Source organism: Meles meles, chromosome 2, assembly GCF_922984935.1.
Source record: "Meles meles chromosome 2, mMelMel3.1 paternal haplotype, whole genome shotgun sequence".
Taxonomy (NCBI): Eukaryota; Metazoa; Chordata; class Mammalia; order Carnivora; family Mustelidae; genus Meles; species Meles meles.
This window is the reverse complement of record NC_060067.1, coordinates 186,603,132-186,617,172: the sequence shown is the minus strand read 5'-3', so window position 1 is coordinate 186,617,172 and position 14,041 is coordinate 186,603,132. Positions and strand designations below refer to the sequence as shown.

The window sequence follows — 14,041 nt, the reverse complement described above, 5'->3', positions numbered from 1 at the left end:
ACATCTGACTCCTGCTTTCAGCTCAAGTCATGATCTCAGAGCTGTGAGATTGAGCCCTATGTAAGGCTCTGCACTCAGCACAGAGTCTGCTTGAGGTATTCTCTTCCTCTCCGTCAATCACCCTGCCCTTACACTCTCTCTCTAAAATAAATAAATCTTAAAAAATAAAGACAAAAAAAAAAAGGTGGGGGGGGAGGAACACATCCAAGAATTTCAGCGGACAGGTAACATGATCAACTTGTGCCTTAAAAGCATCCCCAGGCTCCCCCTGTGCCGAAGGGGTTAGTTAGAGAAAAGTGAAGAGTACAGTTACCAGTTAGTAGGCTAGTCCAGTAATGGCTCAGACGAGGGGGATGAGGTGGAAAAAGAAGACATTTTCAAGGTCATTTTTGCAGTTTGGGAGTCATCACATATTCTATTTTACAACTAAAATTTAGTGATGTGGGGGGAAAAAAAGCCTTCCAGAAAGATCAAAGCATAAAAAGTAGAGATTACTTAGCCAGGATCCTAGGCACATTAGCTTCAGTCCAGTACCAAAACAAATCCTACAAAACACTTCAAGCTATGTCCAGGAGTCCTGCAGTCTTTTTATACAACTGAACCCACTTCTCGCAGGGTATTTTCTTTCTACCAAGCTTTCGGACTGGTTAAAAAAGAAATCCAGATAGAGAAATAAAAACCCAAAAGTTCACTATGATGAGTGCAGGTAATGGTTGGTGTCCTCACTTTGACCCAACTACAAACTAGCTTATCCTTAGAACATTTCTTTTCTATAAAGGAACCATTCTGAGAGAGAAACACCCTGCTTAACATATGTTCGGATAAAGGCTTCAGTTAAACACGCACACACACACAGAAAGAAATATGTGCAAAGTATTCCAGATTATTCATGTGCATCTGTCTCAAACTGCACTCCAGAGACAGAAGCGGAACACAGAGGCTGTGACGGATATCATACAGCTTCTAAAGAGTAAATGAATGACTTTCATTGTAGCAGCAAAGCAACTGTACATTACATACGCATACATGTGTGCACTTCTTTTCCTCTAAAAGTAAAAGCCTGCTATCTACATGGTAAATAATCTCTTCAAACCCACAGTGGATCAGAAAAACAAAATTTGTGAATATCCTTATAGCCCAAGACCTTATATATCCTTATAGCCCAAGAATCATAAAATCGAAGGCAAACTACCTATCCAGTTCCCCCAGAGCATACTGGAAACAAATTAGAAGGATGAATAGAATCACTAATAATGATACACTTCGCAACACATACTCTGTAAGTAGCTGTGTTCTATTTTTCATTTATACTGTGAAAATTAGTTTTGCACCTAAAAATGCAAAATGAAAAGAGATGTTGTTTAGCCTCAAGCAATCACTCCATCATTTCCATCCTTATCACTCATAAGGTTTCAGCGTCTTTGAGGTTGTAATGATATCTTACAATTCATCGTAAGGACACAATTTGCAAGAGAACTGTTTTAAGTGCTCCTGGTCCTCCTTGACTCCTTATACATTAGGACTCTACTCTTCTTTTTTGTCTGTTTGTTTGTATGTTTGTTTAAAATTATTTTTATTAACATATAATGTATTATTTGCCCCAGGGTACAGGTCTGTGAATCATCAGGCTTAACACATTTCACGGCACTCACCAAAGCACATACCCTCCCCGATGTCCATCACCCAGCCACCCTATCCCTACCCTCCAAACCCCCAGCAACACTCAGTTTGTCTCCTGAGATTAAGAGTCTCTTATGGTTTGTCTCCCAAGACTCTACTCTTCTTTAAGAAGACTTCCCACCCTTTATGTTTGAGCTCATTCTCATCCATCCTCTCCTCCATCCACTGTGTCTTGTATATATCTCTGTCCAGACTTAGAACTGCCTCCCCGGGGCGCCTGGGTGGCTCAGTGGTTTAAAGTCTCTGCCTTCAGCTCAGGTCATGATCCCAGGATCCTGGGATCCAGCCCCACATTGGGATCTCTGCTCAGCAGGGAGTCTGCTTCCCCTCTCTCTCTGCCTGCCTCTCTGCCTACTTGTGATCTCTCTCTCTCTCTGTCAAATAAATAAATAAAATTTAAAAAAAAAAAAAAAGAACTGGCTTCCCTTCCAGACAAGGAGTTCCCTGAGGCTTCAAGATCCCAGAACCTAACAGAGCCTCACTCATGAAAGGTTCTCAAAGGCTTGTGAAATGATATTAATGAGTAAATTAATCTGATCCACCCAATCTCTGTATTTAATTTTTTCCACCTGCATTATCCTAAATATTAATAACCCTCAATCCAATGCCATTTCAGACGATTCTCCATTTCCCCCCATTTTTTCCATTTCCTAATAGAAGGGGATTTCTGATTTGAGGTACTAAATTGCTCAGAGGGTGTTCACAAAAACCAATTATAAGAATAAGTAGAATATTGTTTGCTGCTCAGGTTTACACACATGGCTTTGTACAGAGTTTGAACATAGATTAGAAAAGGCCACATTCATATTCTATGGTATCATGTCACTCTATCACCCTTGCTATTGACCTTCACATCAGATATCATTTTTATAAAGGGCCCCCTTTACCATGACAAAGGAAAGATGTCCTTGGCAAGGACGAAGGGAATCCATGAGTTAAATTTGTCATTCCGGAATAAATTATTTAGCACCACTTACATCCTGAAAGCTCTGAGCCGCCTACCTTGTGGTTTAGGGCACTCTCTTCTATGTTTACAATTTCCCAATAGTAAAGCAACAATTTAATTCCATAGTGCAAAATCAATACAACTTAAATTAACTATTGGAACTGACACTATCTAGCAAACTAAAAGATTTATTCTTCCACTGACCTGAGATCATTGTAAAGCTGCTCCTACAAAGAGGTGCTTAGGAACCATTCTAGAATTTAGGAATGAATTCTTACTGGACTTATAACAAAGCGATGCCCTCCCTCTCCCCCCTTGCACGAAACGAGTGGAGCCCCCTGAATTCTGACCACACGGACCCAGCTTTGACGTAACTCTACCAAGGGCCTAGACTTTGAACCTGAGATCATCCTGGAAACACAAGGAGCTATGGTGGTAGTAACGAAAGACAGCCAACTGGCTTGAAATACCCTCTTTCACTAGTTTAGGGTTTTTGTCAGACACGAATGCTGATCACTGTTTTCACTCTAAATTATATTAGTAGTGCAACTATGAGTGGGAAAGTTTGGTGCAGCCGTCAACGATTCCAGTATCATTTATCTGGAAGGACCAGGCACCAGCCGCTTTTGTTGAGTGGCAAAAGCTGGTGCTGTTTTCAAACACACCAGTGGATGAATCCGAAAGCGGCACCCTTCTCAATGAACGAAAACTGGTGGAAACGGCAAGAAGATGGAAGGACTGAGAATAACGTTCACCCCACACCAAATATTGATCATCTGCTCTGTGTAAGGTCCATTGCAGCTGATAGCCTGAGGATGGGGAGGCTACAGGGTGAGCCGTGTGGGTCTGAACCCTTAGATTCAACAAGCTTCCGGAGTGCCCGATTCAGTCCACCTGCACGGAACTCCTTCCCTTGCACCTGTCATCAGGAAGGCTTTTTCTCTTTCAACTGCTCAGAGCAGCCAACAGAAAATGGGGCGGGGGGGGGGGCGCAGTCAGGGAGTGGGGGAGCAGCGGCAGCAACCTAGTACCAGACCAGAAGGGAGCGTTTATCAGCTTATCAGCAGCCCTATTACTCAACGGACAATTGGGGTTCCTTCCATCCACCCTTGTGTCCAGTGCGCGCTCTCAAGGACAAGAGGTTAGATCCGCAACAGCCAAAGCTAGGCCTATCAGGCAGCAAGAGAAAGACCAGCCTCACAGCGAACCGGGAGATGCTCGAGCCCTGCCTCCTCCTCCCTGGTTCGCGATGCTGGCTCGGCCAGCGCCCCGCAGGAAAACCGGGCCTCCCGCGGGCTCAGCATCCCTCCTCCAGCTCCCGCTCTCCCTCTTCCGCCCGCGCCCGTGCCACCAACCTTGGGCGTGCGGATGTGCTCCATGGTGGGCCCACGTCTGCAAGGTCCTGGGCAGGCGCGGCCTCACGCACCTGCGCCCTCTGCAGCGCGGCGGGAGGGGCGCGGGGAGGGGGCTTCGCGCCCAGGAGCGGGCGGGCCACAGGGCTTGGCTCCGCCTCCAGGTGCGGCGGCGCCCGCGGGAGGCCGGCGTGCGGGCCCGGGGCGCCAGCGCGGCCTTAGAGCGCGCGCGCCCCCGTGTTCCTGCCACCTGCCGTGCGTGCGGCCGCCCGGCCCAGTCCTGGCTAGGGTCGCCGAGAGCCGCTGGCTCCTTTTTAAGAGGGGCAGCCAGCGTAATACTGTGACGCTACTGTTCCCCAAGACACAATGGGGGCCTTGTGTTGGGTGTGGCCTCTTGGAGGATTGCTGGGGAGTACGCGCAGCTCCGCACCGCCCATTGATGGGCTTCCTTCCAGAGCGTCCCAGGATAGGTAGGACTTGAGGGTGGGGCAGGAAAAAGGCTGCCACTTGCACTCCGGATCCTGGACGGCCTAGGAGGCTATGTCTGTATGTTTGAGTACGTGAGCAGCTGGCATAGCATTTGGGATAAGGGTGGCAATAATAGCAACAGTGTTAGAGCCTTGGGAGGTGTTTTATTAAGTCAGAAATCTCACATCAACCTGCCACTTAACTGTTGGAAGAGATGCCTTCCTTTGGCACCGTGTTGGGTGCTCATCTGCCATCTTCACTTAGCTCTAACTGGACTAGGAAGTAAAGATACAAAACATCCATGATAAGGTGTCATTTTTCTATTCATGATATTAAGAGTAGTCGTTGCTATTGTTAATATCTCGCTGTGGGGGCAAAGCCTGAGAAGAAATGCCACCACCACCTCCCCCAACCTTTTTTTCTTGCAACCTTAAGTGCACAACCTTCCATTATAACTAAAATTTCACAAGACTGTACATAGTTCTTAGAATAATATCCATTCAATTTTTTCCTAGCTTTTATTCATCTCTCTTTCTAATTGGATTGTAAATTCTTTAATTGTAGAGATTCTGTTTTTTTAGCTCTTGTTGTTAAGTGCATGGTAGGCACAATGCAGCTTTCTAGATAACTGTTTAATCAATAGGGTGTTACATTTATTTTAAAATTTCCAGATCTTTTTCACATATTTTGTAGCATTTCAACCTCCTACTGTCCTGGGAGACAATTAAAACAAGAGCAATATACTGATGTTTGCATTTGACAAAACTGATCCAGGGTATAATTTCGACCTTAAGAACACCAGGAATAGAGTCAGGAGCATTCTCATCCCAATTCACTGGCCTCAGCCCCCTCATCTGCCTAAATGATCTTAAAGGGAGCTTCCATCTCCAAGTCCATAAGTACTAGGAATCCTGTATTTGTGTTGGGGTTTGCATTCTGAATGGGATAATAATCTTGGAATTATGTGATTTCAGGGCTCTTCTATCCCTCTACTGGTATGGAAATCAAGAGTTTACCTGGTGAGTAATTTTTGCATACCACTTACCTTCATATTAGCATAGTTTTTTTTAAGCACCCACAACACCAACTGTTACGTGAAAAGACATAAATCTGAATTATATAAATGCTCTAATTTTAAGAAAAATTTTCCAGATTAGTTCAAAAATGCATCTTCTATTATCATAGCTATAAAATCAGCATTAGGTTAAAATGAGTCAAAAATTACATTCAAATTACTGGGATTAATTAGCATAGAACAAGCTATGTTAAGATTAATAAATTTATAAATTTGTATTTATAAAAATTTATAAATAAAATAACAGGGAAAGGAATCTCTGTAAGTAGACATTTTAGTTTGCTCTAACAATTCTCGGAAGAACCCAACCTCCCCAACTTGTCCCTCAGCCCCAGCGAGTATTCAGATCATTAGATCACAAACTGTGTTGACCCTTGCCAGCCACTCAGCCCTTTCTTCTTACACTGCCTCATATCTCCAAGTTTCACTGCTTCTCTGAACCACCACTCAGTGCAGCAGAAGAGATTGAACAAAGCAGAAAGGGTTAGAGGGCAATGACTTCAGGGAATGTAGAGTACATCATTGAAATGCTAACTATGCTGATTCTTAGTAGGGCAAAAAAAGAAACTAGCCACTCATTTATTTAAGAAACATTGACATTAATTGCACTGACATGGATGGTGTTAGAGTATTATGTTAAGTGAAATCAGTCAATCAGAGAAAGACAAATACCATATGATTTCACTCATATGTAGAATTAAAAAAACAAAACAGTGAGGAAAGGGGGGGAAAAAGAGAGAGACAAACCAAGGAACAGCCTCTTGACTGTAGAGAACAAAGCAATGGTTACCAGAGGGGAGGTGGGTGGGGGGGATGGGTGAAACAGGTAATGGGGATTAAGGAGTGCACCTGTTGCGATAAGCACCAGGTGTTGTATGGAAGTGTTGAATCCCTACATTGTACACTTGAAACTAATATAACACTATGTTAAACTACCTGGAATTAAAATAAAAACTTAAAAAAAAAATTAACATTAATTAACTAATGGTCATACGCAAGTTGCTGTAGCAGAAGCTGGGAGACTGAAAGGAGATTTAGGGGAGAAGGATTCCAAGTTCCATAACAGTGACGCAGACAACACCGAGGAAATGAAAAGTAGACCAACAAAGATGGCAACAGGGCATGCGGAAATGCCAAAAGGAGCCTCAGGGAGATTGATTCACTTCCTGCATTTTCCATATTAAGTATACAGGAAATGATGGGTATCATAGACTTAGTTCTTGAAGTTTGATATTTGGTGTGTCTAGAACTAACTATGGGAAATTTGGGTGAATGCTGTATCTGTGAGTCTTCAAGAAGCAGAAATCTCTCCATCTGGCCCCAGAACCAAGAAGTGACAAAGGGAGAAAAAAACTTACTCTTAAAACCCCATGTAATTACAGATGGATGAACACCTAGATTTGTGCTACATCAGCCTTTATCCAATGGGTTGCCAAATGGTGATTTTTCTCCAGTATTCGTGAGTCCTTGATGGAAAATAAGTAGAAGAGCAAAACTCTGGTCATCATCAAACAAAATATCAGACCGTAGGGTTAAGATCTAGTGACCTGCATGTTCATTGGTCTGCTTCTTCCCTTGCTAAGGCACAATATAGTTATCCTCATTTTATCATTAGTGTCTCATTTTTCAGGAGCTTTTACCTTGTAAAAATGGGAGATATGACTGTATGCATCATTATTTAATTCTTCTCTTCATGGGGACACAGGAGATTGTACTTTTCAACCCTGTTACTGTTGGTTGGGGCCATGTGGCTATTTCTGTCCAGTGGGTTGTGAGATGTAACATGTATCATTTTGGGGGTGAGGTCTTTCAGCTTCCTCTGCCCTGTCTTTTTTTTTTTTTTAAGCTTTATTTATTTTAGAGCACCAGAGCATGCACAAGTAGGGTGTGGGGCCGAGGGAAGAGGACAGAGGGAATCTCAAGAAGACTCCCACTGAGCATGGAGCCCCATGCAGGGCTCTACCGCATGACCCTGAGATCCTGACCTGAGCTGAAATCAAAAGGCAGACACTTAACCAACTGAGCCTCCCAGGTGCTCCTTCTTCCCTGTCTTGATATTTGGGGATCACATCTTAAGATTATAGAGAAAATTATGATGGAAAATTCACGCTAAATGTATGATGTGACTGAGACGCGAAACTATTCAGCATTAGATTGAAATGAAGAGAGAGACTATTTGCCCAAGTCGTTACGCAGAAAGCAGTTACTCTGAAGAGCCGCAGCCAATACTTTTGAGTGAAAAGAACACATTTTTTTGTGGTCATGGTTGTTGCATGAAGCCTCGGGGATTTAAGCGTTTATGTTTTATACCTAGACTAACCTATCCTGACATTACAGAGAGAGTCAGCATAATATCCTGTCTCCATCTTCTGTGTGTCTGGCATTTTTAAAGGGGGTTGAAAACATCCTTAAAGAGCTCTAAAGACATACGTCAGATGCCAAGACCTAAAGTACACTACTATATATTACCAAACTTCTGGGGAACATCTTCAGAAATCTCTATCACATAGATATTCTAATTGTAAATAATATGGCTATAGGAATTTTTAAACAAAAACTTGATATTAACTGGGAACTTTCCCAAAATCTTGTGATCTTCAGTGGCCTGAGGAGATTTGGATACTTACCAATACTTGCAAGACTTTTTTTTTTTTTTCCGGAATACTTACATTTCTCCTGAGGCAACTAAAACTTCTGATTTGACAGTGAAAACCAAAAAAATGTTTCCTCAGGGGTTAGTATTGTTAATGATTACAAACTCAATGCAGTCCTCTTCAGCACTATCAGACCTCCATGGTCCGTGTTATGTGTGGAGGAGGGCACAGTCTCAGAGAGACATGTATTAGATACCCAGTGTAACAGAAACAGAGCTGTAGTGGGGGTTCTACCTGCCGAAAAAAACAGCGTCCTCCCCTTCCAGATTTTGATCCACTTGGATGATGCAAACTATCAACGCCTTCTTTGGCCTCGCCCTGTGCCAGGTAAAGAGAGTGAGAGCTCTGTGGATGACAGGCAGCTCTGCCCTTTCTCTAGGAACTAAGAAGGAAACTGGAGAGCTCATAAATACAGCACCTACTCTGTGAACAGGCAAGGTTTTAAAATAGTCTCTTACATTTTGTTCTCCTTCCAAGAAGGCACATGGCTCAAATCCAAGTCTGTCCTCGGACCACTTAGGACTGTGTATTGCCTCTCCATGGCCATCCCTTTGACTGTCACTTTGATGCGAATAATTCCCGTATCAGTATTTTTAGACCTCAGTTCTCTCTGTGCCTCATGTATTACGTTTCTACCCAGAGGTTTCACCAGTGCTACAATGGACGTGGTTGAGAATGTGGGCTCTTGAGGTGGACAGGCCTATTTTCCTGGCCTGTATAGGCTGTGTGACCTTAAGTCAGTTTTCTACACACTCTGGGCCTCAGGCTTCTCAGCTGTAAGATGGGCATAATAATAAAACCTGTATTACGTTGTGTCTCAGGCTAAGGAGTAGATCTCTCTATATTTGGATGTTTATTGTATCTACTATATCTTTACATGCCTTAAATGGTTCAAAATAAAAAAATAATAATCAATTGCAAAAAAAAGTAGATAATTAACCTCCTTCTCAGGATGGGTGTGACAATTCAATGAGATCGGGCACATATTTTGCAATAAATACTTTTCGAGTGCTCACCTTGTGCCAAGAACGGCGGATAAAAAGGTGAACCAGAGCAGTTAGAGCCCCTGCCCTCAAGATGCTTCAGCTTAATGATACCAGCTATTTTATTACCGTCTACCTAATACCAGACCCACCTCTTGATTGACCTCAGAATTTCTCATGTTGGTCCCAATCACTCAAGCTCAAAACCTCCGGGTTGTTTTGGCTTATGCCTGTCTCTGGTCCCCATGTGCAGACCTATGGAGAGTGCCTCCCCTGCAGGCATTTCTTCAGTGGATCCCTCCACCGTCCTTGAATCTCCAGTCATGACTCTAATTCAAGTCTCACTGCTTCGTCATGGTTCCTCTGCTGCCGGATTCCTCTTTGTAAAAAGCCACTTCAGTCATGGCCCTCTTCAGCTGACAAGCCTTCAAGGGGTTTCCAGCTGCCTTCCGAATTCAACACCATTTCCTTATTCCATCATTTCAGGCCTGCCCATGTCCTGCCTTTCTCTTGTACAAACTCAGCGGAGCAAGTCTCTGGCACTAAGGGGCTCTACAGGTCTTTTTTTGAATGTGTCAATTAGGGGACCAATCACTTTCTGTATCTTGTACTGGCTTATCTCTATGTCTTTGCTCCTCCGGTCCCTATCTGTCAAATTCTTTGAGGTTTCAAAATGCACTCCCGTTTTCCCTCCAGAGGCAGCTCTTCCAAAATAGCTCTTGTCTTTTCATTCCAATAAGTAGAGATTGTCATAAGCAGTTTGTTTTCATCTAGAAGCATGCTTCTATGCGTCTCTGTCACAACTTGGCCACGGGAGACCTTGACTGGTCCGCTCTCCCAGGAGTACCACGCTGGCTTACTGCGCTGACAATGTCATGCTGATTAGACCCGATGAACAGAAAATAGCAGGTGCCCTAGATGCTCAAGCAAGGCACTCACGTGTGAGGGTAGGCATACGTTCTAGGAAAACTCAGGGGCCTGCCACCTCAGTGATGTTTCCGGAGAGATGCCATAGTCTGGGACATAGCTTTAACTTTCCAGAAGTTGAAATGGCTTCTCCAGTGTGAAAGGCATCTTGCTTCCCTTTGCACCCCGAACACTTCTTGCTCTAACCTGTCACTGACCTGCCAGCTCTAAGTGGGGCCATCCAGCTGGTTTGGGTTGTAGTGGAAACACATCCACGCGGTGACCTTTGACCCCAGCAGATACAGACGTGCTCAAGGCATCTGCCACAGCAGATGGGGGTTGGTAGGGAGCCTCTGCAAGCTGCAGTTGAGGAACCATATGTGGTCCCTTGCATGGCCCACTACAGTGCCTTTGTGCTCATTTTTAAAAGTTTCATTTATTTTTAATTCTGGTAAAATATACATAACTCAAAATTTACAATCTTAACTATTTTTAAATGTACAGTTCGGTGGTGTTAAGTGCATTCACATTGTTGTGCAAGCATCACTACTATCCATTTCTAGAACTCTTTATCTGTGACACTGAAACCCTGTACCCATAAAACAGTAACTTCCTGTCCAGTCCCCAGGCCTCTAGCCACAAAGGGTGGAGGGGAGGGCACTTGTTCCAGTGGGCAGAGCTCTGTGCAGTTTTCCTGGGAACTCCATATGATTCGAAGGATAGATGCTACGTGTACAGATCTATGCCAGTTTAAGACATTCTTTGCTCAAATGTCAGGAACTTGAAAAAAAAAAATGAAGACTGGCAATGAGAACTAAGGAAATATTTATGGACTGGTGTCTCAGAATGAGCCCAAAGTATGAAAATATTACTGTTCTATATAAATACTATAGGACATCTGATTCAGTGACACTGTGACATTGTCAATAATTATATGGACAGGATGATCCATTTCATTTGTTGTCAGTCATTCAGGACCTTCCCAGCCTCGGCAGAGCCCACTGTACAGACTCCTGTATGAGTGACCGTCACGGTAGGGATCAAGGTTGTATATGAATTCCGCAGTGTGGCCTTTCCTCACTGAAGTCTGATGTGAGTACCACCAACGCTGGGCGCCCAGTCTGCCCACAGGAGAGACCGAGGCTCAGCCCCTCCCTTTCATCACCCTATGGACACCATCCCTAGTGGCACAGCCTGCCACCTGTGGTAGGTTGATTATAGTGAACCCCTCCCACTATGGAAGGGGCAGGTATTTTTTCTCGATAGAATAAACTTACTTTAAATATGAATTAGTCTTGGGGCGCCTGGGTGGCTCAGTGGATTAAGCCGCTGCCTTCGGCTCAGGTCATGATCTCAGGGTCCTGGGATCGAGCCCCACATCGGGCTCTCTGCTCTGCAGGGAGCCTGCTTCCTCCTCTCTCTCTGCCTGCCTCTCTGCCTACTTGTGATCTCTCTCTCTCTCTGTCAAATAAATAAATAAAATCTTTAAAAAAAAAAAATATATGAATTAGTCTTTCCTCCCCATAATACCTCTGTCAGCACTTCATCATTGGGCTTACTTCATGCTTAATCACTCTCACATTATCCCACAAAATATCTCTTTGCACCAAAACAAGAAAAAAAAATGTGTTACACAAAAATAAGAAATGGGTGAAAGTCCACGGGAGTCCTTGGTCTTGTCATAAATGCATTTACTCAGAAGCTGTTCGTCTCATAAACTCATAGAATGACCTATTAAAGACTCTGTTATGACACCAACTAAAAGATAAGCACCTTCAAATAGTGGAGGGATATCCTACATGAGGGAGTATATGCTCTGAATGAATTTCCAGTATTATAGTCTGTTTCCTATAGGTAGACTATATGAGTCCAGAAAACCAAGGGTGGAAATGGGAATAGCACCTCTTATTATGAAACCTCTTCAAGCACTTACTATTTGTTGCTTCCTGACTCTAAATGCTTCCACTGGGGGGCACAACAATGGTTTTATTGAAATGGAAATTGAGATTGCTGTGATGCTTCTCATGCCATTAAACCAAAAGCAAACAAAAAGGAGATACGTCATTAGCCATGGAGATGGGCCCAAAGTATCCAGAAGGAAATAGGGTTGCTGTGGTTGGGGGATATGACTTTTCATTTTTACCCCATTTTCAGTTGTACACTCAGTTGGGTGCCTTTGTGGGGTAGGTTGGTACTCAGCCTGCATCACAGGCTTCCCTAATTCTTCAGACATTAGCAAATATCTGTCTAAGGTTCAAGTTTTTGTAAATTCAGGAAGCTCTTAAGCTCCTATGGAAAAAAATCATATTCCAATGGACCCCTATGGGACCAGATTTGCCTCACCTAACAGTCTGGAAGCATCTGGGCCCCAGTTCCAGTCCAGCCAGAATTCCTGGTCACATTTTGATTGGTGAAACGTTAGAAACAACAAATAACAAGAATAAATAGAAGTGTTAAATAAAATGTTGTGTGGCCATATATTAAATACTGTATGAGCTTTAAATTTTTTTTTCAAAGAATACTTAATGACAGAAAAATGCTTCAGGCAAAACTTTAAGCCCAGAAACCAGCTACAAAACTATATATACAGTATGATCTGAGTTATGCTTCAAAATCCATGTGTGCCTGTGTGTGTATGTGTGAAAGTAAAGAGAAAGAAAATGGGAAAAAGAAATATACAGATATAGCAATTCCGTCTGGGTAGTGGGTTTGTGGGTGATCCTAATTTTTAAAAAATATTTTGTAAAACTGTTGCAGCCATTATGGACAACTGTTTGGAGGTTCTTCAAAAAGTTAAAAATAGGGATATCCCACAATCCAGCAAATGCACTATTAGGTATTTAGGCTACAAAAGGCTACAAATATACAGATTCTAAGGGATACATGCATGCTGATGTTTATAGCAGCATTATCAACAATAGCCAAACTGTGGAGGGATCCCAAATGTCTACCAACTGATGAATGTATAAAGAGCAATGAAATATTGCTCAGCCATCAAAAAATTGAAATCTTGCTATTGTAATGAGTGGATGCAGCTAGACCATATAATGCTAAGTGAAATAAGTCAGAGAAAGAAAAATACCATATGATCTCACTCATATGTGGAATTTAAGAAAGAAAACAGATGAACATATGGGAAGGGGTGGGGAGAAAGGGGAGAAAGGAGAGAGGAAACGAGCCGTAAGAGACTCTTAACGATAGAGAACAGACTAAGGGTTGTTGGAGGGAGGTTGGTGGGGGATGGGCTAGATGGGTGATGGATATTAAGGAGGGCACTTGTGATGAGCACTAGGTGTTGTCTGTAAGTGATGAATCACTGAATTCCACTGAAACCAATATTCCACTATATGTTAACTAAAATTTAAATTTTAAAAAATATTTTACAAATATTCATAGTGCGTATTTTCATAATTGTAAAGAACATGATTTTTAAAAGGTCATTTCAAATCAATAATCGATAATTGTGACATAGTGTCATGACTCAAAGCAAATATTTTTGTGGAGAATAAGCTCTAGTTTGTTTTTTCAAAACAAAACATAAGTTGGATATTAAGAAGTTGAGAGAACTTCTAAGTATATACTTCCTAAAATTTCAATTCAAAAATAATCTTTCTGAAAAGTAATCCTTTTTTCCAGATAAAAGCAGGCTTGTTCTCCATGAGGAAACAATAAAAGCAAAAATCCCAAATGTAAAACAAGAGCTGGAAAAAGAGAAGAGGAGGGTACTCCCTCTTGAGTTGTCAGGATCTTGGCAGTGTGTTTTTACAACAAAAAAAAAAAAAAAAAAAGAAAGAAAGAAAAAGAAAAAAAAATTTTCTATGAAGTACATTCAAGTTTGTAGGAATGTTCTGTGGTGCTTTAAAGCCAAGGTTCTGTAAAAATGACTTAATTGATCTCTAACTTTTTTTTTTCAGGGAACTATTTTTTTGATCTCTAACTTTTAGTAAAAATCTGAAATGCACCTTTGATGTTTGGGC

At 42.4% G+C, this 14,041-nt stretch overlaps 1 protein-coding gene across 1 annotated transcript in view; it reads right to left on the bottom strand.

Annotated features, from left to right (window-relative positions):
- MTMR7 (myotubularin related protein 7) overlaps positions 1-4,162 on the bottom strand; it is a 108,149-nt gene extending 103,987 nt beyond the window's left edge. Inside the window, exon 1 of the mRNA XM_045997241.1 lies at positions 3,982-4,162. Within this exon, the coding sequence (XP_045853197.1) occupies positions 3,982-4,005 (24 nt within the window). The 5' untranslated portion in view covers positions 4,006-4,162. The remainder of the gene's footprint in view (positions 1-3,981) is intronic.
- Positions 4,163-14,041: the final 9,879 nt, after the last annotated feature.